This window comes from Mauremys reevesii, unplaced genomic scaffold (genome assembly GCF_016161935.1).
Source record: "Mauremys reevesii isolate NIE-2019 unplaced genomic scaffold, ASM1616193v1 Contig24, whole genome shotgun sequence".
NCBI lineage: Eukaryota > Metazoa > Chordata > Testudines > Geoemydidae > Mauremys > Mauremys reevesii.
In genome coordinates this window covers 225,056-252,306 of record NW_024100834.1, presented here as the reverse complement: position 1 = coordinate 252,306, position 27,251 = coordinate 225,056, and the positions used below count along the sequence as shown (strand labels likewise).

Below are 27,251 nucleotides of genomic sequence, written 5' to 3'. Positions count from 1 at the left end.
TTAGTGCGCCACATGGAAGAACAGTACCATGGTACATTGACCTGTGTGAGGGTCAACGGTTGTATTACAGACTGGTTTTCAGTAGAATCGGAGGTGCATCAGGTATGCAATCTCTCACCCTTTGGTATTTAATGGTATAATAGACTATCCGATGACTGAAGCCCAAGGAGGAGGTGTACTATTTAAAGATTCATCTTTAGTGGATCTTGAATATAATATGAGAATGATATTGCCTTAGTTGGAGAGACTACTGACCAAAGCCGAGAAAAATTGCTTACTCTATGATGATAAAACCAAAGCCTATAAAACGGAAATGAATGACCTTGTGATGCACATGAAGATAGCAATGACCTTGAATGGGTGAATAGTAACTGGTTGGCAACAGGAGGTTCTCTATGCAAAGAAGTCACACATCTGATCAGTCTTGTGTCACTGGCATTTCAGCATCTTCAAAGGCCTCTGTTTGGTTGGCAGAATGTCGAGCTGATCACTAAGAGATGAGTGTCTTAGTGTCACCATTGCTGCATTAGTGTGATGTGTGTCTCCTGCTGCTGATGTGCTGCTGATTTATACAATGTGAACAGCTTCAGCAGGAGAGTCTGAGAAAAGCCTTGCCCTAAATTACTTTATGGCCCAGAGATTAAAATACTTACAGGGAGGGGGGGTGTAACTTCAAATCTCTTCTTCACAGCAGGCAGAGGTGGGAAGTGAATGAGTTTCTCCCACATCTGAGTATCCCAACCAATAGGCTAAAGGGATTTGGGGTGGCTGCTACATGTCCATATGCTGGATTGTAATTTTGACACCCCTTCCCCCATTAACTAAAATATTTGGCAAATAGGTGTCAAATGTGCAAATAGTACCGGATCAACCAATACTGCTTTTTGATGGGTTCAAGAAAACAATGTTTCATCCCCTACTTTTCCCCACTATCTCATGCCGTCTATTTGCTCCATTTACATTGTGGCTAGCATCTTCAAAGTAACATATGGGAGAGAAAATAATTTGCTATTTGATTGTCTAGCTTCTTGGGGGCTTTGAAAATCTGACCCTGTCACTAAAATTGGATACCTAAATCCAATAGGCTCCTTTTGTAATCCAAGCATCAATTCTCTCATTCTTATGCATGGTAAATCACTGCATAAGGACTGACCCAGCATGGTGTTACTGGTAGCTTGTTACAGAGAGTGAACTTCAGGGATCTTGTCCCAAGGGGAACAGGACACCATTTAAACAGCTCTCAGGAATCACTTCTTAGTCTTGGAGTCAGATGGGGACAGGTTCTTTGCTCCACTCCCAATGCTAACTGTACCTCCCTTGTCAGATGTAAGTGTTTGGGGTAAAGAAGAGTTGATATCCTAAGGTGCTGTATTGCGGAGGCAAATAGAGAGACTAGACAGACAAATCAGTAAGTAGGTAGATAGACTAAGACAACAGAAAGAGAAAAGCACAGGTCAGAATGATCTCACCATGTTTATGATCCACATTAAAAAGGGAGGTGAGTTGATCCATATTTTTATTCCTTTATAAAAAAAAAGTTTATCCTTTCCATTCCAAAGAACCAGATTCTGTCCCTCCATATCTAGGGGTGGGTCTCACTACTGAGTCTCATTGACTTCTGCCTGCTCACACAGCGACAAGGTAGGTGAGGTGATATCTTTTATTGGACTAACTTCTGTTGGTGAGACAGACAAGTTTTTGAGCCACACAGAGCTCTTCTCTCTCACCCACAGAAGTTGGTCCAGTAAAAGATATCATCTCACCTGCCTTATCTTTTGAATATCCTGGGACCAAGACAGCTACAGCTACACTGCATGCGCACACAGAGTAAGTTACAGCACAGGGACGATGACTGGGAACCCAGCTGCTACTTTAATCACCCATCATTCTCTCTCTCTCTCTCTCTCTCTCTCTCTCTCTCTCTCTCTCTCTCTCTCGGCAGCACTGAGAAAGTTCATTTGTTACACATTAGTTGTAATTTTTATTTTTTGGAGAGTGTGGAATGTGTGTGGTTTATGGGACTGGAGAGGAGAAGACACTGAGTTTTAATAAGAATGTAACAATGGCCCTACTTGTTCAGACCAAGAGTCCCCTAATTCAGTATACTGTCTTCCAATAGTGGTCCATGACAGATGTTTCAGAGGGAGTCAACAGAACATTGTAATTTATTGAGTTATCCATCCCCTGTTGTCCAGTCCCATCTTCTAGCAGTCAGCAGATTAGGGACACCCAATCATGGGGTTGCATCCCTGACCATCTTGGCTAATAGCCATTGAAGGATCTATCCTCCATGGATTTATCTAATTTTTTTTAAATCCATTTATACTTTTGGCCTTCCCAACATCCCCTGGTAATGAGTTCCACAAGCTGATTGTGTATGTTTGTTTAAAACTTGCTGCCTATTAATTTCAGTGGGTGACTCCTGGTTTGTATGGTATGTGAAGGGATATAACATTCCCTTATTCACTTTTTCCACATCATTCATGATTTTGTAGACCTCTATCATGTCATTTTAATCTCTCCTTATATGGAAGCTGTTTCATACCAATGTTGCCCTTCAATTTTAATATATCTTTTTGTATGTGGGCCCACTACAACTGCACACATAATTCAAGGTGTGGACATACCGTGCATTTGTATAGTGGCATTCTGATATTTTCTGTCTTATTATCTATCCCTTTCTTAATGGTTCCCAACATTCTGTTAGGGTTTTTTTGCTATCCACTTTACACTGAGCCGATGTTTTTAGAGAACAATCCACAATGACGCCAAGATCTCTCTTCTTAAGGGATAACAGATAATTTAGATCTATTCATTTTTTATGTATGTATGGGATCATGTTTTCCAATATGCATTCATCAACACTGAATTTCACCTGCCGTTTGTCACTCAGTACCCAATTTTGTTAGATTCCCCTTGTAACTCTTCGCAGTTTGTTTGGGCTTAACTATCTTGAGAAATTTTGTATTGTATGCAAAAATTTTGTGTGATTTAACCATTTTTTCCAGATCACTTGTGTCTGTAACGAAGACCAGTGTTCCCAGTAAAGATCTTTGCCAGGGGCCAGCAATTTACTTCTATCTACTGTGAAATTTCCCTTCACACAAAATCTGCCTCTGTTTACATTCAGGTTCTAGTACAAAGTCAATCTCTGTGCTTAGGTATTTGTCTCATGAGTTGATAATGAAGACATGGCGATTTTCTCTCTAAGGTCATATGGGGAGAAAAAACAGATGGGACATTAGAGAAAGCATTGGCGTCATTCCCATTTCCATTGAAAACTAATGTTAAAATAACCACTGACATCCATGGGGGCAGGATAGATTCTCTTCTATATGTAAAGCCTGATATTCAGACTTGCAGAATAATGAGTCAAAAGTTCCATTGAGTCGGAGTTTAAATGACTTACGAACAACAGTCCCATTAATTTCTATCAGGCCTCTCTTTTCAAATTTATGTCACAGTGCTGAGAGAATGTTTGCTGGCCCCATTCATTTCTTCTTCTTGAAAAATCCTGATGATTTTAATAGATGTGACTCCAAACATACACTACAGATATTAAAGAGTGTTTTCAATAAAATTGTCTAGAACAACTGACAAAATGTAATAGAGAAAGATTATTTTTATAGATTTGGCCAGTTGCCCAGCTATTGCAAATTGTCCATAGCACCGTTGGAGTCAATCTTCCAGACCCCATGCTGGTCTAACTCAGTTGTAGCTCTGTTGAAGTCATATGACCAGATTGAAGAGCGAGCGTGGGAATACCTTCACAGCCTTGTGGTTAGAACCCTCACCCCAGATGCAGAAGTCCAAGGATCCAGTAACTCTGCTGCACTGCCTCTTTTATTAGGTATCCACAGCGGAACAGGGTCAAGAGGAGAGGCTGAGGGAGTCCCACAGCAGACTGTCCCTTAGTCACAGCTGAGCATGGTATTTGTGAATACCGGTGGGACCTGATGCTGGGATTTAGGCATCGAAAGGGGCAGTTAGATGCCCAAGTCCTTTTGTGTATCCAGCCCATATTGTCAATTTAAAAAACACAAATTCCATCCAGCCTCTCTCTCTCTCTTTCAATTTACTCTGTTTAAAACACACCTTTTATGGGCGGGAATAGGGCTCTCTTTACATGCATGCTACTTGTCTGAGGATGTGCACATGTTGCAATTTACTTTTATGAGAAGTGTTAATTTAATTTTTTTCTGGTCTTCCAGATCAAAGATATCCTAAATAAATGCTAATGGAAAATCAAACCAAAGTGACTGAATTTATTCTGCTGGGACTTTCCAGTGATCCACAGGTGCAGATTTTCCTCTTCTTGGTGTTTTTAGTTATTTACCTGGTTACTCTGGTTGGGAACATACTGATCATGCTGGTGATAAGAACTGACTCTCACCTTCACACCCCCATGTACTTCTTCCTCTTCCATTTATCCTTTGTTGATATCTGCTATTCCTCCATCACAGTGCCTACAATGTTGATGAACTTCCTAGCAAAGCACAAAATTATTTCAGTCAATGGCTGCATTACCCAGATGTTCTTCTTTATCCTCTTAGCTGGTACAGAAGTTTTCATGCTTTCAGCAATGGCTTATGACCGCTACGCTGCCATCTGTGACTCATTGCATTACATGGAGATGATGAGCAAAGAGATCTGTGTTCAGCTGGTGAGTGGGGCATGGACCGTAGGGTTTTTAAATGCCCTGCTTAACACAGTTTTCACCTTTAAGTTGCATTTCTGTGGGCCCAATCAAATCCGCCATTTCAACTGCGAGCTCCCTCCCCTATTACAACTGTCCTGCACTGATACCTTCACCAATCAAGTGGTGCTTCTCACTTCTGCTGTGATACTTGGAGCGATCTCCTTCCTCCTCACCCTGATCTCCTACATTCACATCATCTCCACCATCCTGAGGATGCCCTCTGTGCAGGGCAAGCGAAAAGCCTTCTCCACATGCAGCTCCCACCTGATTGTGGTTGGTTTGTTGTACCTGGCAGCTTTCATCCAGTACACAAAGTCCAGATCAGTCTCCTCTGTGGCTGTGGATGAAATGGTCTCCATCCAGTACAGCATCTTGACTCCCATGCTAAACCCCATCATCTACAGCCTGAAAAATGAGGAGGTGAAAACAGCTCTAAGGAATTTATTGGGGAAATTCAAGTTTCTCAAGTAATGTTGAACATAGAACTGTGGGTAACTAGTGTTGCGATAAATGAAGGGAGGGGGAGTTCCCTTTTATGGATACCCAGCCAACCAGTAGCTATAAAATCCCTCTTAGAAGCTATTCTCTAATTGCTCTACCCGTAAAGGATTAAGAAGTCTCACTGCTATGCATAGGTAAAAGGAAGTGAGTGGGCACCTGGCCAAAAGAGCCATTGGGAAGGCTAGAACTTTTTAAAATTGAAAAACAACTCCCCTTTGGTCTGTCTGTTGTAATTCTCCTGGAGAGAGGCGGACAGGGCAGATTTATGCTGTGAAAAACTTGGGCCAGGTATGAAAAAATCATCAATATCATACCTAGAAACTACTCATTTAAACACCAGATATGTAAGTCGATTAGGAAATGTCTAGGAAGACGTGATTAGTTTTATCCCTTTTATTTCTTGATGGCTTGTGGATTCCTCTGTGTGCTAACCACGGTGTTTTTGGTTTGCTCGTAAAATTTTAAGCTAGACCTCAAGAAAGCTATTCTCGGTGCTTAATCCTTGTAATTGCTCTTTTAAAATCATGCAATAGCTGAATTCCCAGATGTATTTTCTTTCCTTTTTTTAAAAAAAATAAATAAAATATACCTTTTTTAAGAACAGAATTGAATTTTTGTGTCTTAGGTTTGTGCACATGTTGTTTAATTAGCTGGTGGCAACAGCTGATTTCCTTTTTTTTTCTTTCTCAGTTCTTCCCTGGATGGGTGTGTGAAAGGGCTTGAGGGTACCAAACAGGAAGGAATTCCCAAGTGGGCCTTCCTGGGCTTTCAAAGGGGTTCTGCACTTGGGTGGTGGCAGCATCAACCAATCCAAGATCAGAGAGAAGCTGTAACCTTGGGAGTTTAATACAGGTCTGGAGTGGCCGGTATTAATTTTAGAATTCTTGCGGGCCCCACCTTCTGCACTTGAAGTGCCAGAGTGGGGAATTAGCCTTGAACAATGTTTGGGACATTCTCAGCTCAGGTAGATGACTGACACTTCGGGCCAAGTCTTCCACTGCTCTAAATCAGCATTGATCCATTGAAGTCAATTGGCCAGATCCCCAGAATATGTAAATCAGCTATAGCTCTACTGGAGCCTGTGACCCTGGCAGAGAAGCTCAGGCTCAGGATCAGTCTGGAGCAACAGGGTAATTCACTCGGGTATGAAGACCAAATAAATGCTAAAAGGTTGTGGTACATTTGACCCAATTCACGTGTAGGTATAGATTAAAGGGACATGTTAGTGCTATTGTCTTGACTGATCAACTTGTTGATGTGCATTATACTTCATTAACTCTAGACCAAAAGGATGTACAGTAAAAGCTGTTTTATCTGGCACATCACCAACTGGAAAGCTCTATAAACCAGCATTTATGATTTTCATTGAAATTCCAGTTTATAATCTGGTTGGAGGGGGCCGGCAGGGGGTTGGGCCAGTGAGGGGGGTTGGGGCACGGGCTCTGGAAGGGAGTTTGGGTGCAGGAGGGGGCTCGGGGCAAGGGATTGGGACATGGGAAGGGGTATGGCATGTCGGATCCAGGAACCACTTACCTCAAGTGGCTCCCCAGCAGCCACCTGTCCTGACTGCTCCTAGGCAGAGGCTCAGCAGGCACTTCTGCACCCTGTCCCCCTGTGCCCTGAGTGCTAGCAACACAATTCCCATTGGCTGGGCACTGCAGCCAATGGGAGCTGCAGGGGCGGCAGTACGCAGAGCTGCCTGCCACCCCCTCCTGGGGGTAAGTGACATAATGTGTGGTGATTTCGGTATTAATAACCTTTCATCACAGAAGTCCAGTTTATCTGGGTGCTAATAGAAACCTAGTGTCTAAGAGGACTGTCTGGGGCTTCATGGTGAGCACATATTTATTGCTGGCTTGGTTAAATAAAATGATAGTATATCACCAGTTTAGGGAGTGTCTGCTGGCTTATGACAGTCTGACCTGATATTGGCACGCACATTTGTGACCCATATGCAACATTATGACAGAACCAATAGATTTGATCCCCAGTTGGGGTTAGATTCACAAAGGGACCCAGGCTTCAACAGGAGAGATTGAGAGAGAGACCCACATCAGGACATCCCATGACCCCAGGGGTCAGGAACGCACATGGGCGGGGGCAGATACCTGTTTAAATGATTTGTCCTCATCAGACACTTGAAGCGGGGGTCTCTCTCATCCCAGATAAGACCCCTAAGTGCTGGGATACAAGTTATGCCGGAGCTCCTCTTCCTAATTCTGTCTCTTTGTTGGAACAAAAATAAGTGGACATAAATGGCCATGAACAAATTCAGGCTGTAAATGAAAAGAAGATTTCTCACCATCAGAGGGGTGCTGTTTTGGAACAGCCTTCCAACAGGAGCTGTAAGGGGACACAACTTAATTAGTTTTAAGAGAGAGATGGATAAATGTATGAGTGTATTTCTTGTGGTGGTGAGGGGGGAGAAGGGCTCAGTAGCCATGGGGATCACTTCTGGTTTATGTCTTAGGTTCCTAAAGTTCATGCTTCAGGGTTTTGGGTCAGGAAGGGGATCACCCACCAGCAATGTATATTAGGAGAGGTGTTTTTTTGTCTCCTTCCTCTGAAGCATCAGGGATGGCCATGGCTGGAGATGGGCCTCTGAGGTGGCATCCAGCATTCTCTTGTTCAGATGTTTGCCTAGGCTGTTCTTACTCACATAATCAGGGACTAACTGATTGCCAACTAGCTAAGGACACAAAAACTAACAGCCAAAAAAAAAATTAAGTACATCATAAGCAGGAAGCCTGCCCAACAACCAGTGGGGCCACTGGAAGGATGACTGAGGTGCTAAAGGAGCACTCCAGGAAGATAAGACTGCTGTGGAGAAACTAAATAAATCCTTTGCATTGGTCATCACTGCAGAGGATGGGAGGGAGAATCCCATACCTTAGGTGACAAATCAGAGGAACTGTCCCAGGTTGCAGTATCAAACTAACTGTAGTCTGTAACTTATCATTTAAATCAGCTTCTGTACCAGATAACTGGAGGATAGCAAATGTGATGCCAATTTTTAAAAAGGGCTCCAGAGGTGATCCTGGCAATTACAGGCCTGTAAGCCAAACTTCAGTACCAGAAAAATTGGTTGAAACTATAGTAAAGAACAGAATTGTCAGACAAATAGTTGAACAAGATTTGTTGGGGAAGACTCAATATGGGACAAGGTCCCTCACCAAAGGCTCTTAAGCAAAGTAAGATGTCATGGGATAAGAAGGAAGGTCCTCTCATGGATCAGTAATTGGTTTAAAGATAGGAAACAAAGGGTAGGAATAAATGGTCAGTTTTCAGAATGGAGAAAAGTAAATAATGGTGTCCCCCAAGGGTCTGTACTGGGACCAGTGTGGTTCAACATATATATAAATGATCTGAAAAAAAGGGGTAAAAAGTGAGATGGCAAAATTTTCAGATAATACAAAACTACTCAAGATAGTGAAGTCCCAGGCAGACTGTGAGGAGCTACAAAAGGATCTCAAAAAGCTGGTTGACTGGGCAAAAAATGTCCAATGAAATTCAGTGTTGATAAGTGACAAGTAATGCACATTGGAAAACATAACCCCAGCTATACATACAAAATGATGGGGTCTAAATTAGCTGTTACCACACAAGAAAGAGATCTTGGAGTCATTGTGGATCGTTCTTTGAAAACATCCACTTAATGTGTAGCAGTAGTCAAAAAAGCTAACAAAAAGTTGGGAATCATTAAGAAAGGGGTATATAATAAGACATAAAATATCATAATGCCACTATACAAATCCATGGTACAGCCACACCTTGAAAAAGTTGGGAATCATTAAGAAAGGGGTATATAATAAGACATAAAATATCATAATGCCACTATACAAATCCATGGTACAGCCACACCTTGAATACTGAAGGCAGTTTTGGTCGCCCATCTGAAAAAAAATAAATATTAGTATTGTAGAAGGTGTAGGAGGTTCACAAGAACTAGGGGTCACCAAATGAAATTAATAGGCAGCAGATTTAAAACAAACAAAAGGAAGTATTTTTCACAAAATGCACAATCAACCTGTGGAACGCCTCACCAGAGGATGTTGTGAAGGCCAAGACTATAACAGGGTTAAAAAAAGAACTAGATACATTCATGGAGGATATGTCCATCAATGGCTATTAGCCAGGATGGGCAGGGATGCAACTCCATGCTCTGGGTTTCCATAAACCCCTGACTGCTTTTGAATGATAGAGGATGGATCACTCAATAATTGACCTGTTCTCTTCATTCCCTCTGAAGCACCTGGCATTGATCACCTGACCTGTGATGTAGGAGCACAGGTCCCCAGGGACTCTCATCCGGCACATTTCACTTCCATTTGTTACTATTTCTATTTTTTATATATATATATATATATATTTAATTTTCAATTTTATAAATATTTTCTTATATACATTTTGTTTTAAATATCATTATATTATTTTTATTACATTTTATATTTATTACTTTGATGCTATAGTCTTTGGTTTTGTTTTATTTTTATGTTTTTACAGTTAATTTTATTTTTATTTTATAATTTTATAGTGTTTTTTCTTATTTTAATTTATGTCCTTTTGGTTTAGTTTATTTTACTTTTTTATATTGTATTTTACTTCTATTTCTTTTATAATTTTAGAATGTTTAATATTTTGATTGTATATCCTTTTCATTTATATTATTATCTGTAGGTCTATATAATTTTATTTCTTTTTTAATTTATTTGTTAAAATTATATGTATTCACAACCTAAATTTCACTGAAAAGAACACTGTCCCAATGGAAACCTTTGAGTTTAATGAATCAAACATGTTCTTGATGGAATGTTGTTCCATTGGAAAATTTCCAATCAGCATCCAATTTCCACTAATCCTATTGATATTGATTTTACACAGACTCTGAATACAGGGTTGAGGCAGTGATCCGAGGGTCAGGGTCTCTGGAATGTGAAGGGTTTCAGGGACCTTGAGGTTTTGGAATATTGGATTGGTTTTGAGAACATCTCAAAGAGTTTTCCTCTGCCTAGAGCACCAATGGGAATTCTGTGGGCCTGACGTTAGTGGAGAGGTGGCCCCAAAAAAACATTTATAGAGGAAATTCACAGTCTATTTATAGGGCCTAGCTCTTACTGAGGATAATTTATTAAAAGCTATTACTAGGGATAATCTTGATAAGAGATAACACTGCAATATCTAACCTGGGTTTGTGGTTTGAAGCCTGCACCTCTTCAATCACATCAACACTGTAAAGGTGTATGGAGTTCGTGGGGTGGCTATTTGATCATGTTTGTGGATAGCAAGAAGATCCAGTTATTATGATGAACCAGGTTGTGATGCCATAGATTAAGGGTGCTGTGTTATCGATTTCCTTTTGAGAAATCTTCTATTCCTGAAGGAACGGGACACCCTGTTAGGCCTGAATAAAGATGTAGCACAAAACTAGTTATGCCAACCTGACTGAAGTCAGGCTAACAGAGGTTTCTGGGTAATCCCAGAGTGGAAAAATACTGAAAAGCAGCATTGTCTCACAAAGCCCTGGGAAAGAGTGAGATAAGTGAGGGGCTGGTACCAGCTGTGTTGTGTTAGGAACAGTGTTTGAAGAACTGATAAGAAACACTATCCCACACTTCTGACTCTAACTCCCTGGTTTAGTGTTCGGTGTGTTTTTAACTCCCTTACATTCCTAACTTTTGGCGCTTGTTAAAATATTAACCATTCAATGCTGTAGAGACTAGGCATGCGTATATATTAAAAGGTGTCTAATTTCTAGTTGTTAGACAAAGGGGGGTGGGTTGCTCAAGTGAATGATCTATGCCGTAATAAAACTGTTTATATAGGCTAATACTAAGCTGTAAAGGGGGCGGGTTCTCTCTGGAGCCGAGCTGCTCTCTATTGATGCGTGCACTTGTCAATAAAGAGCTTTTGATCGGACCTTGCTGATGTTGCCTGTCTCACTGCGGTCAGACAACGAACTTCGCTGTCAGGGTTCGAGTCCCTGACAACCCCAGCTCTGCTTTTAACACACAGAACTTGGATCAGAGGGAAAGCAAATAGAAATTTATTTAAGGAAGACCTGAGATTCAAATGGTAGCCAGCAGAAGTATTACAAAGAAAGGGTTACATAGACAATAAAACATCAACACATGTTAGTGTCTCAACTCAGCTATAACATGATATCCTCCTGTCTATGAAGTTTAGCTCAGCAAAAGTTGTTCTCCTACCAGCATTTACTGTAGACATATTCTGTAGGTGAAGGATGAGGAGTGAGTCCAAAAATTTATTGCCATCTCTCTCCTGCTGGTTTATAAAACTCCCTCTCTCGGAAGATGTTACAATCCCTTCATTGGCAATTCACTCAGCTGTAAAAAAGGGAGTCCATTGTGACTCATACAATACTCAATTTACTACATGTATTCAGACTGATAAATAAAACTTGTTTATTGACTTCTGGTGACCGGTCCCAACTCACAAGCCATAAATAAAGAACATAATTTTCAGTGTATATACATAATTCCTCACATATTATCCATACATCTCACAATGCTGATGATGACCAGTGTGACACGGGCTTTCTGTAGCCACCTTCCATGGCACCTTTTGCTGAACTAGTTTGCTGAACGAGAGCCAGGTGAGGGGTGGCCGGGCTTTGGAGGAGCCGGGCTGCGGGGCAGACGGTGACGTACGACACCCCACCCTTAGTGTTCAACGTGGCTGGGCAGGTGGGGGGAACCTTTCCCTTCTAGGGCCCTGGGTTTATCGCCAGCACAGGGCAGCAGGGACTAGCCGGCTACTCACACCCTGTGAGACGTGGAATCACTGGCTTAGATGTCTGGGGGAGGAAGGCCCTGCCTCCCCGGCTTTACCAGCTCTTACTGATGGTTTATACCAGGCCTGCAAGACAGCCCGATACTCCACACGCCTGCCCTTTGCCCAACCGCCCCATCCCCTCCTTGTGTCGTCATTGGATTTCCCCCCTCACGCCCCTGAGGGGAGGGCTGTGTTGTCAATCCCAAATGCATTGATGGGGAAACTGAGGCACAGAGCAACATGAGCCTGGTCTACACACAAAAGCTTTGTTGGTCTGAGTTTGTCATGGGGACATGAGAGCAAAAATCCCCCCCTGTAACTGATGCAGCTGTGGTGGCAGAGCCCCTGGGTAGATGTGGTGGCAGAGCCCCTGGGTAGATGTGGTGGCAGAGCCCCTGGGTAGATGCTGGGTAGGCAAAGCAGTCCTTTCGTCACTGTAGCTTATTTCACCTGGGGTACTGGTGCCAGCTGTGCCAAGAGAAGCTCTGGCAGGTATAAGCTGAGTGTCCGTCAGGAGGCTTTGCTGGTTCACCCGTCCCGTTGCGCCAGCGAACCCTTCATGGCCAATACTGTTTTATTGGTGTCCAAGCACGTTTGCCCCAATGGCTCGTTCTGTTTGGCCGGTGAAATAAGCGACAGCGGCAGGCACGTGTTGATGCCAGGTTTGCCCGTGGCTACACTGGGGCTTTCACCAGACTAGAAGCGTGGCCAAGCCCCCTCCCCCAACATTGACTTCTCCAGGGCAGAGACACACCCCGAGGGCACCTGGGAGTCTGCAGCTCAGTAAGGACCTGAAGCCGGGGAGTCTTCATCCCAGGCTGGTGCGTGAATCTCTGGGCCGCTGTCCCTCTGCCACAACAGGAGTGGCTCTGGCAAAGGGATCTCCCTCACTAGGGGCTCGCTATGGCTCTGCCAGGCTGGTCTGGTCCAACAGCGCATCTTAGGGGCGTGGTATGGGACACAGCTGGCCTGGCTGTGAGCGGTTGGCACCAGGGTCTGATCTCTGCTCCCCTCGCCCCCCAGGTGTACTCCCTGGACAGGCCACAGACCTTCCACATCTGGTTCAACCCCTACCGAGCCTTGGAAAAGAACAAGGAGCAGGAGATGTTGGCAGAGCAGATTGCCATGTTGTGTGAAACCCTGGAGGAGTATCCAGCCATCCGCTACCGGAAGTGAGTGTGCCGGGGGAAGGGGTGTGACGAAGTGGGAATGTTCTTAATGTTTTCTCTGAATACTGCGTGGGTGCCTGTGACGCAGCAGGGAGAGGGGAGTATTGACCTGGGCAGGTTGCAGGGGACTTTTGCTGGGACTGTCTGCATTGGGGATGGGAGACTTTCCTTGAGGCCAGATACCTGAGCATGTAACCTGAGAACCAGGAGGGGGGTGGGAGCCAGGTGACACCTTTACCCAGGAAATGGACAAAGGCTGGAGGAGGAGTGTGGGGGAGGCTGGGTGAGAGGGCTGGAGGGAGTTTCAGTTTGGAGCTGGCTGGGAAAATGGAGGGGAGCCTAGCCAGGGCTCTGGCCTCCCTGGCGCCCCCAAGATGGAACTGACTGAGGGGGTCCTGTTGTCTGTATCTGAAAGACCTGTCTTGGACTGTGTTGCTGTCATCTAAACAAACCTGTTTTACTGGCTGGCTGAGAGTCATGGTGAGTCGCAGGAAGCTGGGGGTGCAGGGCCTTGTCTCCCCCACACTGTGACAAGGGGAACCCAGCTATCTGCTTCAGGAAGTGAGTGCGCCGGGGGAAGGGGTACCTAGCTATCCCCTATAGGAAGTGAGTGTGCCGGGGAGATACCCGGCCATCCGCTACAGGAAGTGAGTGTGCCCAGAGGGAGAAGGGTACCTGGTCATCTCCTGCAGGAAGTGTGTGTGCCCCTGCGGGAGGAGAGGTTTCTGACCCATAGGGTTTGTCTTTGCTGCAGGGACCATGAAGAGAACTTCCACCTGGCTCGCACTGTGCTGGCCAAACTCAAGGTGTTCAAGGAATAGAAGCCCAGCATGGGAGAGGTGAGTGAGCTGTGCCGGCCATGCCCTCGCCCTGGGACAGAGCCGCGGGGGGAGCACATGAGAAGTAGAAGGAAGGAGGAGTGATTTCAAACCTGCTTGGAGATCCTGGCTGGGGGAGGGGTGGGGTCTAGACCTCCTTGGAGATCCTGAGGGGTTGGCAGAACAATAGCATTCCCTGTGTGGGGACTAATGGCCCCAGCCCTTCTCTAACACTGGCCGTGGGCAGATCTCAAAGTGCTCTACAAAGGCCAGTGTCCTTATCTCCTCTGTACAGATGGGGAAACTGAGGCACCGCCTGGGGAAGTGAGTGCCCAGCACAATCTCTCTGTTTATAAACAGGGCAGTTTGGTCACAGAACTAAGCTTTGCACACGGAGCCTCTTCCACACCTGGACACTCCTGTCTGTGTGTGCTCCTACACCCATCCCCACGGTATCGGAACCTCACTAATGAATTCAGCCTCCCAGGGGAGGCAGGGTGGCCTGTGTTACAGATGGGGAAACTGAGGCATGTAGAGAGTCTGCCAGAGCAGGATTAGAACCCAGCTCTCCTAAGCCTTAGCCACAAGTCAGCCCTGGCCTGTGGGCTCCCCCCAGCTCCTGCCGTCCCCGTCCCACCCCCAGCAGAGGGGAGCTGCAAACCCACCCTGCCTTGGATTCTCGCACAGGAAACCCAGTGCCTCCTGTCCCCCTAGGAGAAGCAAAGTGATATAAAATCCAAGACCTGCCCAGATCTCTCCCTCCTGTTGCTTCTGCTCTTGCTTCCAGCCTTTGCCGAGCTGCTGGGAGACTGTGCACCTGTGACCAACTGGGAATGTTTGTAATATCTTTTATGAAGCTGATGCGTGCCTCAGTTTCCCCTATTTGTTTCATGGCTTCTCTGGCAGGGCATGGGGGGGAAGGACTCTCAGGGACAGTAAGAGTCATGGCTGGGGGTTGGTCACCTCCCTAACTTGGTGAAATGAAGAGAATCGGACCCAGATCAGCCTGGGAGCCAGAAAGACTGTGCCGGCTCCAATGGCGCCTGGCTGGATGCTTCCAGCAGGGAATCGGAGCAGGGCCCCCAGCTCGAGAACACAGAGTTGGGAAGGTTTGAACTGGGGGATAAGTGGGGGAAGCTGGGAGCTCTCACCTGAGAACTGACCAAGCGGCGCAGCTGCAGTGGTTTACATGTAGACAGGCCGTGAGCGAGAGACCCGGAGCCTGAAAACAGGTTTCGCTGCAGCACGGCCGGGCTCTGGGATGACCAGAACGGCCTCTTGCTTTAACCTTCAGTGGGCTGGGCTGCCGGGGCTGGGGTCCAGGTGCCTAAGAAACCGACTGTTCTGACAACGCTGGGGGAGTGGCCCTGTCACCTGGGCCGAGGGGCGTCGGGCCCTGCGGAGTGGACGGGTCTGTACCAGGGTCTGGCTCAGCTGGACTCGCTGGGTAGGGCTCCCGGGGTGAAGCCCAACGGTTCAGTCTCAGGAGATGGGGAGGCCGTGTGGCCTGTCCTGGAGGAAGAGATAGACCTGTTGGGGTCTGGCACAGCAAAGGGCTTCATCCCAGAGACTTCCCCAGCTGGGGTCCTGGCACTGACCTTGTGGATCCATGAGCGCCTTTCCTCTCTACTTTCCCATCCACTGAGGCAGTGTTGCCTAGTGGATAGAGCCCTGGACTGGGCCGGGAGAGGGGGATTCTATTCCCAGCTGGGTGACCTTGGGCAAGTCACCTCGCCTATTTGTGCCTCAGTTTCCCCATCTGTAAAATGGGGATAATGATACCAGTCTCGGCCGGGGGGGGCCCTCTGGGATAGCTGCCTGCCATGGCACAGATGCTCTCTAACTCACAGCTGGCAGCACAGGCCTGCCTCCAGAGGGGAGCCTGGCACACACCTGGCTGCCCAAACCGTCTACACAGGGAAGGGATTGACAGCATGTTTGTTAACCACTGGAGCTACTTGCTGCAGCACAGCTGGCTCCAGCCTGCAGCCCCTGTCTGATCTGTGCTATTCTCAGGAGCTGGGCGGTGCTGGGGAGGACAAAGTCCTGCTCCGTGCACACCCTGCTGCTCTTACTCCTGTGAGTCCCCCCAGGGATATTCCTGAGACTCTTGCCAAGCCTCCCTGGCACAGGTGTAAGCACTATCCCCATGTTATCTGGGGGAAACTGAGGCATGGAGCAGCGTGCCAGGAGTAGGTGGCAGAGGCAGGAATAGGAGCCAGGAGTCCTGACTGCCCAGCCCCCTTCAATAGAATCCAGACAGCTCGCCCACCCCAGGGCCGGGAGTGCTGACTCAAGCCCTTGCTCCATGCAGGACAATCCTGGCTGGCCAGTCCAGTGTGCTCCCGCCTTGCCAGCTGGCGCAGAACCCCAGGGTCTCTTGTAGCATGGCCTCTAGCAGTCAGGTCTCCAAAGCCACCCAGCCCCCGGTCACGGTGCCCTGGGGCCTTGTCTGCACTAGTCCCTCTTGCCTTGATGTTTTCCAGCTGCCAGCCCTGAGGAGTAGCTGGCACAGGCAGTTCACTAACCCCCCCTCTGCTCTGGGCAAGGTGGGGTGACCCAGGGATGCCTCCAGAAGAGTCAAACTGGCAAAGGTGTGAGCAGAGTCGGCGGGGGGGGGGGGCAACTGGGCATAGCAACCCACCCAGGCTGGGTAGGTCTGGAGAGGAATGATGGCGCCAGCTCTGGGTTCATGTCCCTGCTCTGCCACAGACTCCCTGTGTGACCTTGGGTGAGTCACCCAGCCTCTCAGGGCCTCCATCCCCCTCTGCAATGGGGTGACAGTGCTGCCCAGCCCCACGTGCATGGTTTGGGGGGAGGCAGGATGAAGCAATGATAGTGCTACAGTGGTGGGGGCCAGATACTCCTCCAAGAGAGGCGCTTCCCCGTCAGCCTCAATGTGTTTACTCAGAGGCTGTGGAGACCTGCCAGGCAGGCGGGTGGTGGCTGGTCCGAGGTTCTGCTTCCAAGTGTGGCTGAAAATCGGGCCACGTTCTGAGGTGGGACAGTTGGGGAAGCGTCAGGGGCTGTACGTTCCCCCCCCACCCCGACTGTCTGTGCTACCCAGCGAAGAGCAGACGCAGCCCCTTGCCGAGGTGCTCCTGGGTGGGCTTGGGTTCCACTGGGGCTGCTGGAGCTGGTTTCAGAGCCGTCTGCCATGGGAGCGCAGGGCTGGTCTCCTATCGCCACCTGCTGCACCAAGAGGGCAGTGCATGCTGATCAGGCAGGGAGCAGGGGCTGGGCCAGCCCGCCCATGATGTGGGGCTGAGCTGCTGACCATTTGAGTGGTCTCTGTCCAACTGGATGCTGGGAGGCCACCCAGGCTGGGAGTGGGGAGCTAGAGCCTCACATGGGGTCCCAGTTCAGATGCAAGGTGGGGCATCGGGATAACGTCCCATTGTCCCCCTCTGGGACCTTGTATCAAAGAGTCTCTGGGCCTGGTGTTGGTTAACGATAGACTAGCCAGGGCCTTCTGGTGTAGTTCCCCCCGCCCCCACGCAGCATATGGGGCAGGGGGCAGTCGGGGGGCTGCCTTGTAAGGGACATGCTCCCATTGGTGGAGAGGCACAAGCAGAGAGTGTGCTTGGGGGAGGGGGGCATTGCTATTAGCACAAGAGGCAGGTGGCCTGTCCCTGCAGGGGGCGTTGCAGCAGAGCTGGGTGGGGAGCTCTCCCTGCCGGTCAGGGCAGGACCCCAGGGCACATCCCAGCTAGCTTGCAGGGTGTCTCTTGGCTTCCCCCTGGGGTTGGGGGCTGGGCCGCAGAGAGGGCGGGTGGTGAAATTTCAGGCCACCAGGACCCATTGGATTGTGCCGTGTGAGCCAGGCCAGGACCCATCTGCTGGAGCAGGGGGTGACGGGTCTCTCTCTCCTTTGCCCCGGGGCCCCGACAAAGCCCGTTCTCAGCTGCTGATTGTGGACCGGAGCTTCGACCTGGTGTCCCCACTGCTGCACGAGCTCACCTACCAGGCCATGGCCTACGGCCTGCTCAGCATTGAGAACGACACCTACAAGTAGGGCCTGGCTGCCAGCAGGGGGCGCCCCGCACTCCTCCTGAGGCGGGCTGGGGGGGATGTGACCCAGGCACCTGCACCGCTCCGCAGCCCCCAGGCTTGGGGGAGGGGTGCCGCAGCCTGACCCAGTCTCCCCTCCCCTGCAGGTACGAGACGACGGGGACCAGCGACTCGCAGGAGAAGGAGGCGCTGCTGGATGAAGATGACGAACTCTGGGTGCAGCTACGCCACATGCACATCGCTGACGTCTCCAAGTGAGCGCGCTCAGCCCTGCCCCTGACACGCCCCTCTGTGCCCCGCCTATCCCCCAGACATGCCCCTCCGTGCCCCACCCAGGGCCAGAACCCATCGCCCTCTGGATACACCACTCCGTGCCCCACCCAATGCCAGGACCCGTTATCCCTCCCCCTTCGGCACACCGCTCCCCTCCCCGCCCAATGCCGGGACCTCCCCTCTGGAACACAGCTCTCCCACCTAGTGCCAGGAACTTCCACCCCATTGACACACCCCTCCCCTTCTTTTCCCCTCTTCCCCCATCCTCCCCTTCCCTTCCCACCCCGTGCTGGAACCGCACCCCCCCTTGGATACACTCCTCTCTCACGCAGTGCAGGGACACCCCCCCCCGCAACACACTCCTCTCCTGCTCACTGCCAGGATTCCCCCTCCCCCTCCCACCCAGTGCTGGGGCCCGTCCCTCAGACATGCTCCTTTTTGAGTGCTGAGACCTCCTGGACCCAGCCCCTCTCCCCAAAGGACCCCTGAGCGCTCTCTTCCAGAGCCACCGTCTGCATCTCCTCTCAGGGATCCCCCTGGACACTTCCCAGGATCTCCCCATGCACCTCACAGCCCCCTTGAGTGAGTCCCTCACCGACCTCCTGCTGGGCCTGCTGCTGCCCACATTCCCCCCCCCCCAGCAGGATGCCAGGAGCCCCCAGATGTCCTCTGAACTCTCTGCCTTGGGGTAACTTAAGAAGAGTGCCCCCCATCCCGTCTGAGGCTCTCGAGGCAGAGAACTCTGGTGCCTGTGGGGCGGGGGCTCCATCCCCTGTAGCATAGGACAGGGCACCCCCTCCCTCCAAGGCAGTGCCTGGCTCCAGTCTGACCCCTCTCCCTGCTGCAGGAAGGTGACGGAGCTGCTGCACACCTTCTCTGAGAGCAAGAGGCTAACCACGGATAAGGTGCGGTGGGGGCTGGGGAGGGGGCAATTGGGGAGTCCAGGACGGGGGAACCCATCCCAGTGCCACTGATGGGGAGGAGAGGTTGCCCTGCTGCACCAGGAGGGGCTGGCGGTTGGGGGGGAGGCTGTCCCGTTGCTCCCAGGGTTTGCCTATAAAGGGCTAAGAGGTGTATGTGGAGCCCCCTGTCCCCCAGCCAGAGCTCTGGAACTCCCCATGGTGGGGGAGGGCGGAGGCCCATGGGGCGAGGTCAGACAGCAGGATCGGGGCCGCGCAGGGAGAGCTGCAGAGAGCCAGCGCTGGCATCTCCCCGGCCTCCTGCCGCTTTACACCCCGGGGGGCACTTGCGTTGCGGGGCTCCCGGCTTATTCCAGCTGGCCTGAGTGACCCGCCCTGGCCCTGGCATGCGTGGCTGGGCTGCTGTGGCTGTCCCCAGGCGAGGGCTCTGCCCTGCAGGGGGCTCCGTGCACTGGGAGGGGCCAGGATCTCACCACCGCCTCCCACCAGGCCAACATCAAGGACCTGTCCCAGATGCTGAAGAAGATGCCCGAGTCCCTCAAAGCGCTGAACATGGTAATCGGGGTGGGGGTTTTTGGGGGGGGGGGGCAGGGCATGCAGTGGGGCTGATGGGGGGGCAGGGTGCTCTGTAGGGCTGGTGAGGGACAGTAGGGACTCTCTGGGGGGCAGGGCACTCTGGGGGGCTCTGTCCAGATCTAGACAGGAGCCCTGCCCCAGTGATGGGACTGCCTTACTGCCTGATGAGAGCTGCTGACCTGTCCCTTCAGGCAGAGCCATTTCCCCCCCAGGTTCCCTCCTGATCCTCCCCTCCAGCTGCCCCGCTCCATCCCAGAGGTGGCTGCACCTCAGTGCTGGGCAAAACAAGCCCTATATACTTGCCTTATACAGCCGGTTGGGGCTGCCCCTCTGGCCGAGGCCCTCCTTGGGGGTTGGGGGGTGCAGGTGCTCTGGACCAGCCAGTGATGTGGTAAACTCCCCCGTGCCCTGGTCTCTCCCCGCAGTACTCCACACACCTGAACCTGGCTGAGCACTGCATGCGGCACTTCAAAGGATCGGTGGAGAACCTGTGCAGCGTGGAGCAGGTGGGTCTGTGGGCAGAAGGCAGCTCGGGGGCAGAGTCTGGCTCATGACTCAGCCCGGAGAGAGGGGTCTCAGACCCAGGGGCGGCTCTACAAAGTAGGCTGCCCCAAGCAGCGCGGAGCGCTGCGCCGCCCTTCCCCAGTCCCGCGGCGGGTCCCCTCTTCCCGCGGCTCCGGCATCCTGGGGAGGGCGGCATATTTCTCCACCGGCATTTGGCTCCGGTGGAGCTCCCGCCGGCATGCCTGCGGCAGGTCCACCGGAGCCCGGGACGAGCGGACCTGCCGCAGTCATGCCGGCGGGAGCTCAACCGGAGCCGCGGGAAGACGGGACCCGCCGCAGGCATGACTGCGGCAGGTCCGCTCGTCCCGGGCTCCGGTGGACCTGCCGCAGGCATGCCGGCGGGAGCTCCACCGGGGCCAAATGCCGCCCTCCCCAGGATGCCGCCCCAAGCGGGCGCTTGGCCCGCTGGTGCCTAGAGCCGCCCCTGCTCAGACCCCCAGGCTCGATGGAGCTAGGGCCAGCCCCACCATGCAGCACCGGGGGTGCAGAAGGGGGACATGGGGCTTGGGTTACTCCCTGGGGGCCTGTTGCTCACCCCAGGGGGAGCTGCCCCAGGGAGAAGGGGGCCTTGGCACACGGGGTAGGCGAGCTGTGGTCTGTGGGGCCCTCTTGACCCCCATCCCGCTGCATAGAATCATAGAACTTAAGATCAAAAGGGACCATTATGATCATCTAGTCTGACCTCCTGCAAGATGCAGGCCACAAAAGCTGACCCACCCACTCCTGAAATAATTCTCTCCCTTGACTCAGCTGTTGAAGTCCCCAAATCCTGATTTCAAGACTTCAAGTAGCAGATAATCCTCCAGCAAGCGACCCCTGCCCCATGCTGCGGAGGAAGGAGAAAAACCTCCAGGGCCACTGCCAATCTACCCTGAAGGAAAATTCCTTCCCGACCCCAAATATGGCGATCAGCTGAACCCCGAGCATGCGGGCAAGACTCTCCAGCCAGACACTCAGGAAAAAGACTTTCAATATCCCAACATTGACCCTCGGTACTAATTACCAGTGGTCGCACGTTATTGACCTATTGACTAAATCACGTTATCCTATCAAACCATTCCTGCAGGGGCGGGAGGAAGCGGAGCAGCCTGACCTGGGCCTTGTGTGTTTGCCCCCCTTGTCCCCCAGGACCTGGCCATGGGGACGGACAGGGATGGGGAGATGATCGAGGACCCCATGGAGATCATCATGCCCGTCCTGCTGGACCCCAGCGTGCAGGCCTATGACAAGATCCGTGTCATCCTGCTCTTCATCTTCCTGAAGAACGGTAACACCACAGGCCTGCAGGGGGCAGCACTGGGGGGCCTGCTGCTGCAGGGGACGCCCCTGGAGGCAGTGCCCAGTCTGTGCGGCCAGGGGCGGCTCTAAGAATTTGGCCGCCCCAAGCAGGGCGGCACGCAGCAGGGGGCGCACTGCCGGGCGCCGGTCCCACGGCTCCTGGTGTTCTCTTGCAGTCATGCCTGCGGGGGGTCCACCCGAGCCGCGGGACCAACGGACCCTCCACAGGCATGACTGCGGAAGGTCCGCCGGAGCCGCCTGCCGCCCTGCCGGCAAAATGCTGCCCCACGCGCGCGCTTGGCGCGCTGGGGTCTAGAGCCGGCCCTGTGTGCGGCTGCGAGGAGTAGCACTGCTCAGACTGGCACACCCCCCAGCCATGCAGGGCGCCTCCTGGCCAGCCGCTTCCCGGGGCCTGTGTCCAGCCTGGCTCTACGGCCCTGTCTCCCCTCTGCCCACCTCTCGGTGCCTGCGAGCCAGCCAGTGCGGCCTTTGCTCCCTGCGGCTGCCTTCCCAGCAGTGTCCACCCTCCACGCTCCCCCCAGCCCATTCTCTGCAGGGAGGAGGGATGGAGAGGCACACCCTGAGCCTCCCCCTGGCCTGTTCTGTTAAGGGAGGGGGGATGGAGACGCACACCTGGAGCAGCCCCCCAGCCCGTTCTCTGCAGGGAGGGGGGATGGAGACACACACCCAGGGCAGCCCCCCGGCCCGTTCTCTGCAGGGAGGGGAAACAACCCTCCCTTCCTGCAGGCTGTTCAGACACCATGTTCTGCCTCTGAGCCCCCTGCGACCAGTTCCCTGCCCACCCCTTGTGTCCTCCCTGGACCAGCTCCCTGCTTCTTGCTGCATCCAGCCCCTTCCCCCAGCTCACCAGGGCCTGGGGAACCTCCCTGCCCCTGACATTGGCACAGTCCCTCATCCCCCATCGGTTCCTGCCCCATGCTGGCTCAGTGGGGCAGGGCCCTGCTCCGGGGCCCTTCCTGTAACCCTGCTCAGGCACTGCCCCTGCACCCATTGCCCAGGCCAGGTGCCCTCATGTGGCTCCTCTGGCTGCCCAGTTTCCTGGCCAGGGGGTGCTGTGGAGTTGCCAGGCCTCCCCCTCTGCACTAAGCAGCAGTAAATGGTTTGGGGGGGTTGCCCTCCCTCCAGCTCAAGGCCTCACAACATTAAAGAGCCAGACCATGGCTCTGACACTGCACCTGACTGGCCACAGAAGGGGGAGCCCAGATCGGGGGAGTGGGGCTCCCACTGCACTGCCGGGGGGAGCTAGAGAGACCCCTGCCCCCAGCGCCCGAGAGAACCTGCGGAGGCAGGAGCAGCAAGAACCTGAATTCGATCATTAACTGTCTGGGATCCAGTGGGTTAGAGCAGATGGTGCTGGGTGCCAGGACTCCTGGGTTCTACCCCCAGCTCTGAGAGGGGTGGGAAGAGCAGGATCTCAGGATTTGATCGAGGAACTAGGACTGCTGGGGCCCCGGACTGAATATACCTGGGCTGTGGGTGCGTCCCAGGGGTGCTAGCGCTGACCTGTCTCTCCCCATGCAGGTGTGAGCCAGGAGATCCTCAGCCAGATGATCCAGCATCCAGCAGCACAGCGACACCATCTGCAACATAGAGTTCCTGGGCACCTCCCTCAGGCGTGGGGTAAGGGACTGGGGCCAGGGGCCAGCAGCTGTACCCATGCCAGGGGGCAGATCTGTGCTGCACAGGGGAGCCCAGGCCATCCTGGGGGTGTCCCCCTATGGCAGTGACCTACTCCCAGCACAGAGGTGGCCTCTGCCCATGTACAGTGGGGTGACGCCCTCCCCATATGAGGGTGACCCCTGAGTTACTCCCCATCTGGGGTGACCCCTTCTGCCCCTGCAGAGGACCCTGGGGGTCAGGACCTCAGATCGCCAGGGAGCTGGAGCTGGTGACCACTGCATGGGGTGGCCATGCAGCAAATTGGGGGAAGCGGCTCTGTTCTCCCATCACTCTCTCTCCCCTCCTGTCTCTCTCGCTCAGTGATCCATTCTGTTCTTTTCTCTGCCTCTCCCCTGCCAGCCCGGCTGGAGTGACTCAGATAGGCCGCGCTCTCCCTGTCTGCCCCCGTTCCCATCCCACACCCCCTCCCTGCTGCCTCTCACCCCCTCTCCCTTCCTCCCCCAGAGCGGGCAGCTGCAACCCGAGAGGAAGGTGCGGCTAGAGTCCACCTACCCGCTCTCCCGCTGGACCCCCAGGCTCAAGGACATCATGGAGGTACCGGGCCATCTGCTTCCTGGCCTTGGGGGTGGGGGTCACACCTGGCAGGCTGGGCCCAAGGGGGTGGGGTTGGTTTGGGGTCAGCCATGTGTAGAGCCCAGCATATCCGTGCACCATTTCTGCAGATAGTGGATCGGCTGCAGATACAACCGGGCTGGGCTCTACTCCCCAGCAGCGCCTGACCGCGGTGTCCGGCTCAGGCAGCCCAGGGGGTGCAGTGCACTCGGGGCCGCCAGCCAGCAGCCAGTGGCTGGGCGACAGGTCAAAGTTGGGGCTGGCCGGCACCCACTCGCCTTGCCACGCTGAGCAGCACCAGTGTCCCCATCAGCTCCTGGGCAGCAGGATTTGGGATTGGCGCAGGCGGGGCCCCAGTGCCTCACCCCTCCGTGATGCAACATGCTCTGCTGCTGCCATGTACCTTCGCTCGTGACCCCCCCAGGAGCAGCATGTGATGAGACCCCCCCAGCCCCCACCCCCTCAGCACTGCCCCTTCTCCTCAAGATACTGCCCTCGCGCTGGCTCTTCCCCCCTCAGCATTGCCTCTTCCCTGCAAGAGCCCTTCTCCCCACCCCCCTCACTAGCCCTTGTGAGGGCTTGCTGCTGCAGGTGAGGATGCAGAGACAGGTCAAAGACGGCTAGTGGATTGCAGGCTGATGCACATCCACATTTTTGTATCTGCGCATGGTTCTAGCCATGTGAGGGGCTCATCAGAAAGTCGTCTCCTGCTGCCATCCTTAGGGGTCTTAAATCATAGATACGAGTGTTGGGGAGTTGTCTTACCTGGTGCTGAGGCGCTGCCACCTCTGGGGTGGGGCATGGGCAGCTGATATAGGGGTCATAGAGCACCCTCTGCTGACTCACTAGCACCCCCTGGGACCCTGTGGCTTTTCCTTAGAGGTCTCCTATCCAAGCACTGCCTGGCCCAAACCTGCTTAGCTTGTGAGAGGTGACATGGTCGCTCCTTCCCCCCACTCTTGCTGTGGGCTAAGCCCCCATTGTCCTCCCCTGTGGGGCACTCCTCAAGGGGGTGGGGGGCACACTTAGTTGCCTTCAGCCTTCAGGCCAAGAATTAACCGCGCTGCCCGAGCTCCTGTCCCTGGCAGATCACAGGCGGGAGGCTCCCAGGCCCCTGCTCCAGCGCTGTGATGGTTCCTCCTGTGGGATTTTGGGGCAGGCAGTTGTGGTAGCCTCAATCCCATGGCTAATCCAATCAGGGGTGCTGGCCCCACCCCACCCCGCACCAGCCACAGCTCGTCAGGCCTTAAGCTTCCCTGTACAAGTCAATGCAGCGGATTAATGTAAAAGCCCCTATTACGTGGCATTCGGCTGTATCATAGCCTGGGTCCCCTGCGTGGCTGGGACACACCTCATGGGGCAAGAGGCAGGGCCTGGATCTACCCGCAGCAGGGAGGGGCACTGAGGGCAGCCCCCTGCCTCCCCCCGCAAATGAGGGGCCCTGGATCTAGCTGCAGGAGGTCTCTGCCCTCCCCATAACAATGGAGGGATGGGAAGTTCACAGCAGGGCACTGAGCAGCTGAGGGAGATGGGGGGGCATCACTGGAGAAGTCCATGTGCTCTTTGCTGGCTCCCCATGTGCCTCCCCAGAAAGGGGGCCCCAGCTGCTCCCCCAGAGACTGTCAGTCATTCAGTGAGGAGCCTTCCCAGGCCCTGCCCCCCAGTGGGGCCTGGCTTGGCTCCCATGTCCGAGGTTCCTGCTGCTTTGCGCCTTCTGACCTGTCCTCCCCCCACCCCCCAGGACATCACTGAGGACAGACTGGACAGGGAGCTGTGGCCCTTCTTCTCAAACCCGGTCCCTTCCACCAGCTCCCAGGCTGCTGTCAGGTAAGGCTGAGCCTGGCTGGGCTGTGGGGGGCAGAGCCCTGACATCCCCCCCCCCACAGTGTGTAGGAGCCTCTGGGTCTGGTAGTGTGTGGCCAGGACCTGGCCCTCTACAGGGGAGGGGGTGCCCAAGATCCTGGAGCCCTGGACCCCTCTCAGCATGTCTCCCGCCCCCCAGCAGCCCCTCAGCACCCCAGGGCCCAGGATGGAGGAAAGGGACTGGCCCAGCTTCAGACAGCACCCCCAGCCCAGGGCAGGTGCCACCCTCCCCTACTCCCTCTTGCCGGCTTTGGGTCTCCTGTCCCACGGCCTTGGGCAGGGCCTGCCCCCCAGCCTCCTCGGGGTCCTGCCCTTCCATCTGGCATCCCTCAGCGAGCCCCTGGTCTCCACACTGCCCCCCTCTCCCCCCAGCACCTGCTTCGGGCAGTGCCTACCCCTCCGCCTGGCATTCCCTCAGCGAGCCCCTGGTCTCCACACTGCCCCTCTCCCCCCCCTGCCCCCACTCCGGGCACTGGCACAAGAACAAGCCAGCGGCCGAGAACCCGACGGGCCAGCGCCTCATCATCTACGTGCTGGGTGGGGTGTCCATGTCTGAGATGCACTGCGCCTACGAAGTGACCCAGGCCAGCGAGGGCAAGTGGGAGGTGGTGATCGGTGAGTGGGGCGAGTCCTGGGGGGAGGGTGGCTGGAATGCCCAGGTCAGGGACTGTTGGAGGGGGAGACCCTAGAACTGCCTGTCCAGCACCCACAGGGCGCCCATGCCACCCTCTGTCCTCCCGCACCCGGGGGGGCCTGGGAACAGATGTGCTGGCCCCACCTGCCCGCAGCCCCACATGGCCTGTATCTAGCCACCTGATCTCCTGGCCTCTGGCTCCCCAGGACTCTCCTTGCCCAGGGACCATGTGTGGGGGCCCAGTCAGACACCCCCCGGAACACCCATGGGGATATGGCTCACCCCCTGCACACACCCCTCTAAGACCCAAGGGTGAGGAACACTGTCAGCGGGTGGATTCTTGCCTGGCCATGCAGGGTATAGCGGTACGAGGGGTGCAGTGCCAGGCTACGGGGGGGGGGGGGCAGGAGACAGCCCCTCCCTCCCTGCACTAGAGCAGGGTCCAGCTGCAAGGATGGGGGTGATGGTGATGCCAGACTGATGCCTGCCCCACTGTGCCCACCACTACAAACCACCTGTTTCCCCCCCCAGGTTCCAGTCACATCCTGACCCCCAGGCGCTTCCTGGATGACGTCCAAACCCTCGACCATAAGGCCCCCGCAGAGGCCTAGAAGCAGCCCCCTCCCCCCAGAGACTCTGCCCCCCACAGCTCGCTGCTGTTGTATCCTTGGGACAGCCGGTGTAGGAAGCAATCACTTGAGGCCAGAGAGCAGACAGCTAACCAAAACCTCCATTTTCTTTACAGAGACAGAGAGCTCACTCAGCAGGTTGAAACCGGCTGAGCTATCCCTTAATAGTCTAACTCAGTTGCCATAGTAACAAAACCCATGACAACCAAATACACAACAGCTGCCCCCAGCTCCACCTGCTTTTCTCAACAAGGCACCTTCCCCCCTACTC

The 27,251-nt window shown here is 53.2% G+C and overlaps 1 protein-coding gene and 1 pseudogene across 1 annotated transcript; both read left to right on the top strand.

Moving 5' to 3' along the window:
• The first annotated feature begins 4,231 nt into the window (after positions 1-4,231).
• LOC120393592 (olfactory receptor 5V1-like) lies at positions 4,232-5,170 on the top strand. Its single transcript, XM_039518222.1, has one exon. It carries the CDS (start codon positions 4,232-4,234, stop codon positions 5,168-5,170), a length of 939 nt encoding a protein of 312 aa, XP_039374156.1.
• Positions 5,171-12,345: 7,175 nt separating this feature from the next.
• LOC120393568 lies at positions 12,346-26,978 on the top strand (annotated as a pseudogene).
• The last annotated feature ends 273 nt before the right edge of the window (positions 26,979-27,251 follow it).

Bases quoted from the DNA above. Each gene is read 5' to 3' on its own strand.
- LOC120393592 (XM_039518222.1), top strand. From the start codon at position 4,232: ATGCTAATGGAAAATCAAACCAAAGTGACTGAATTTATTCTGCTGGGA.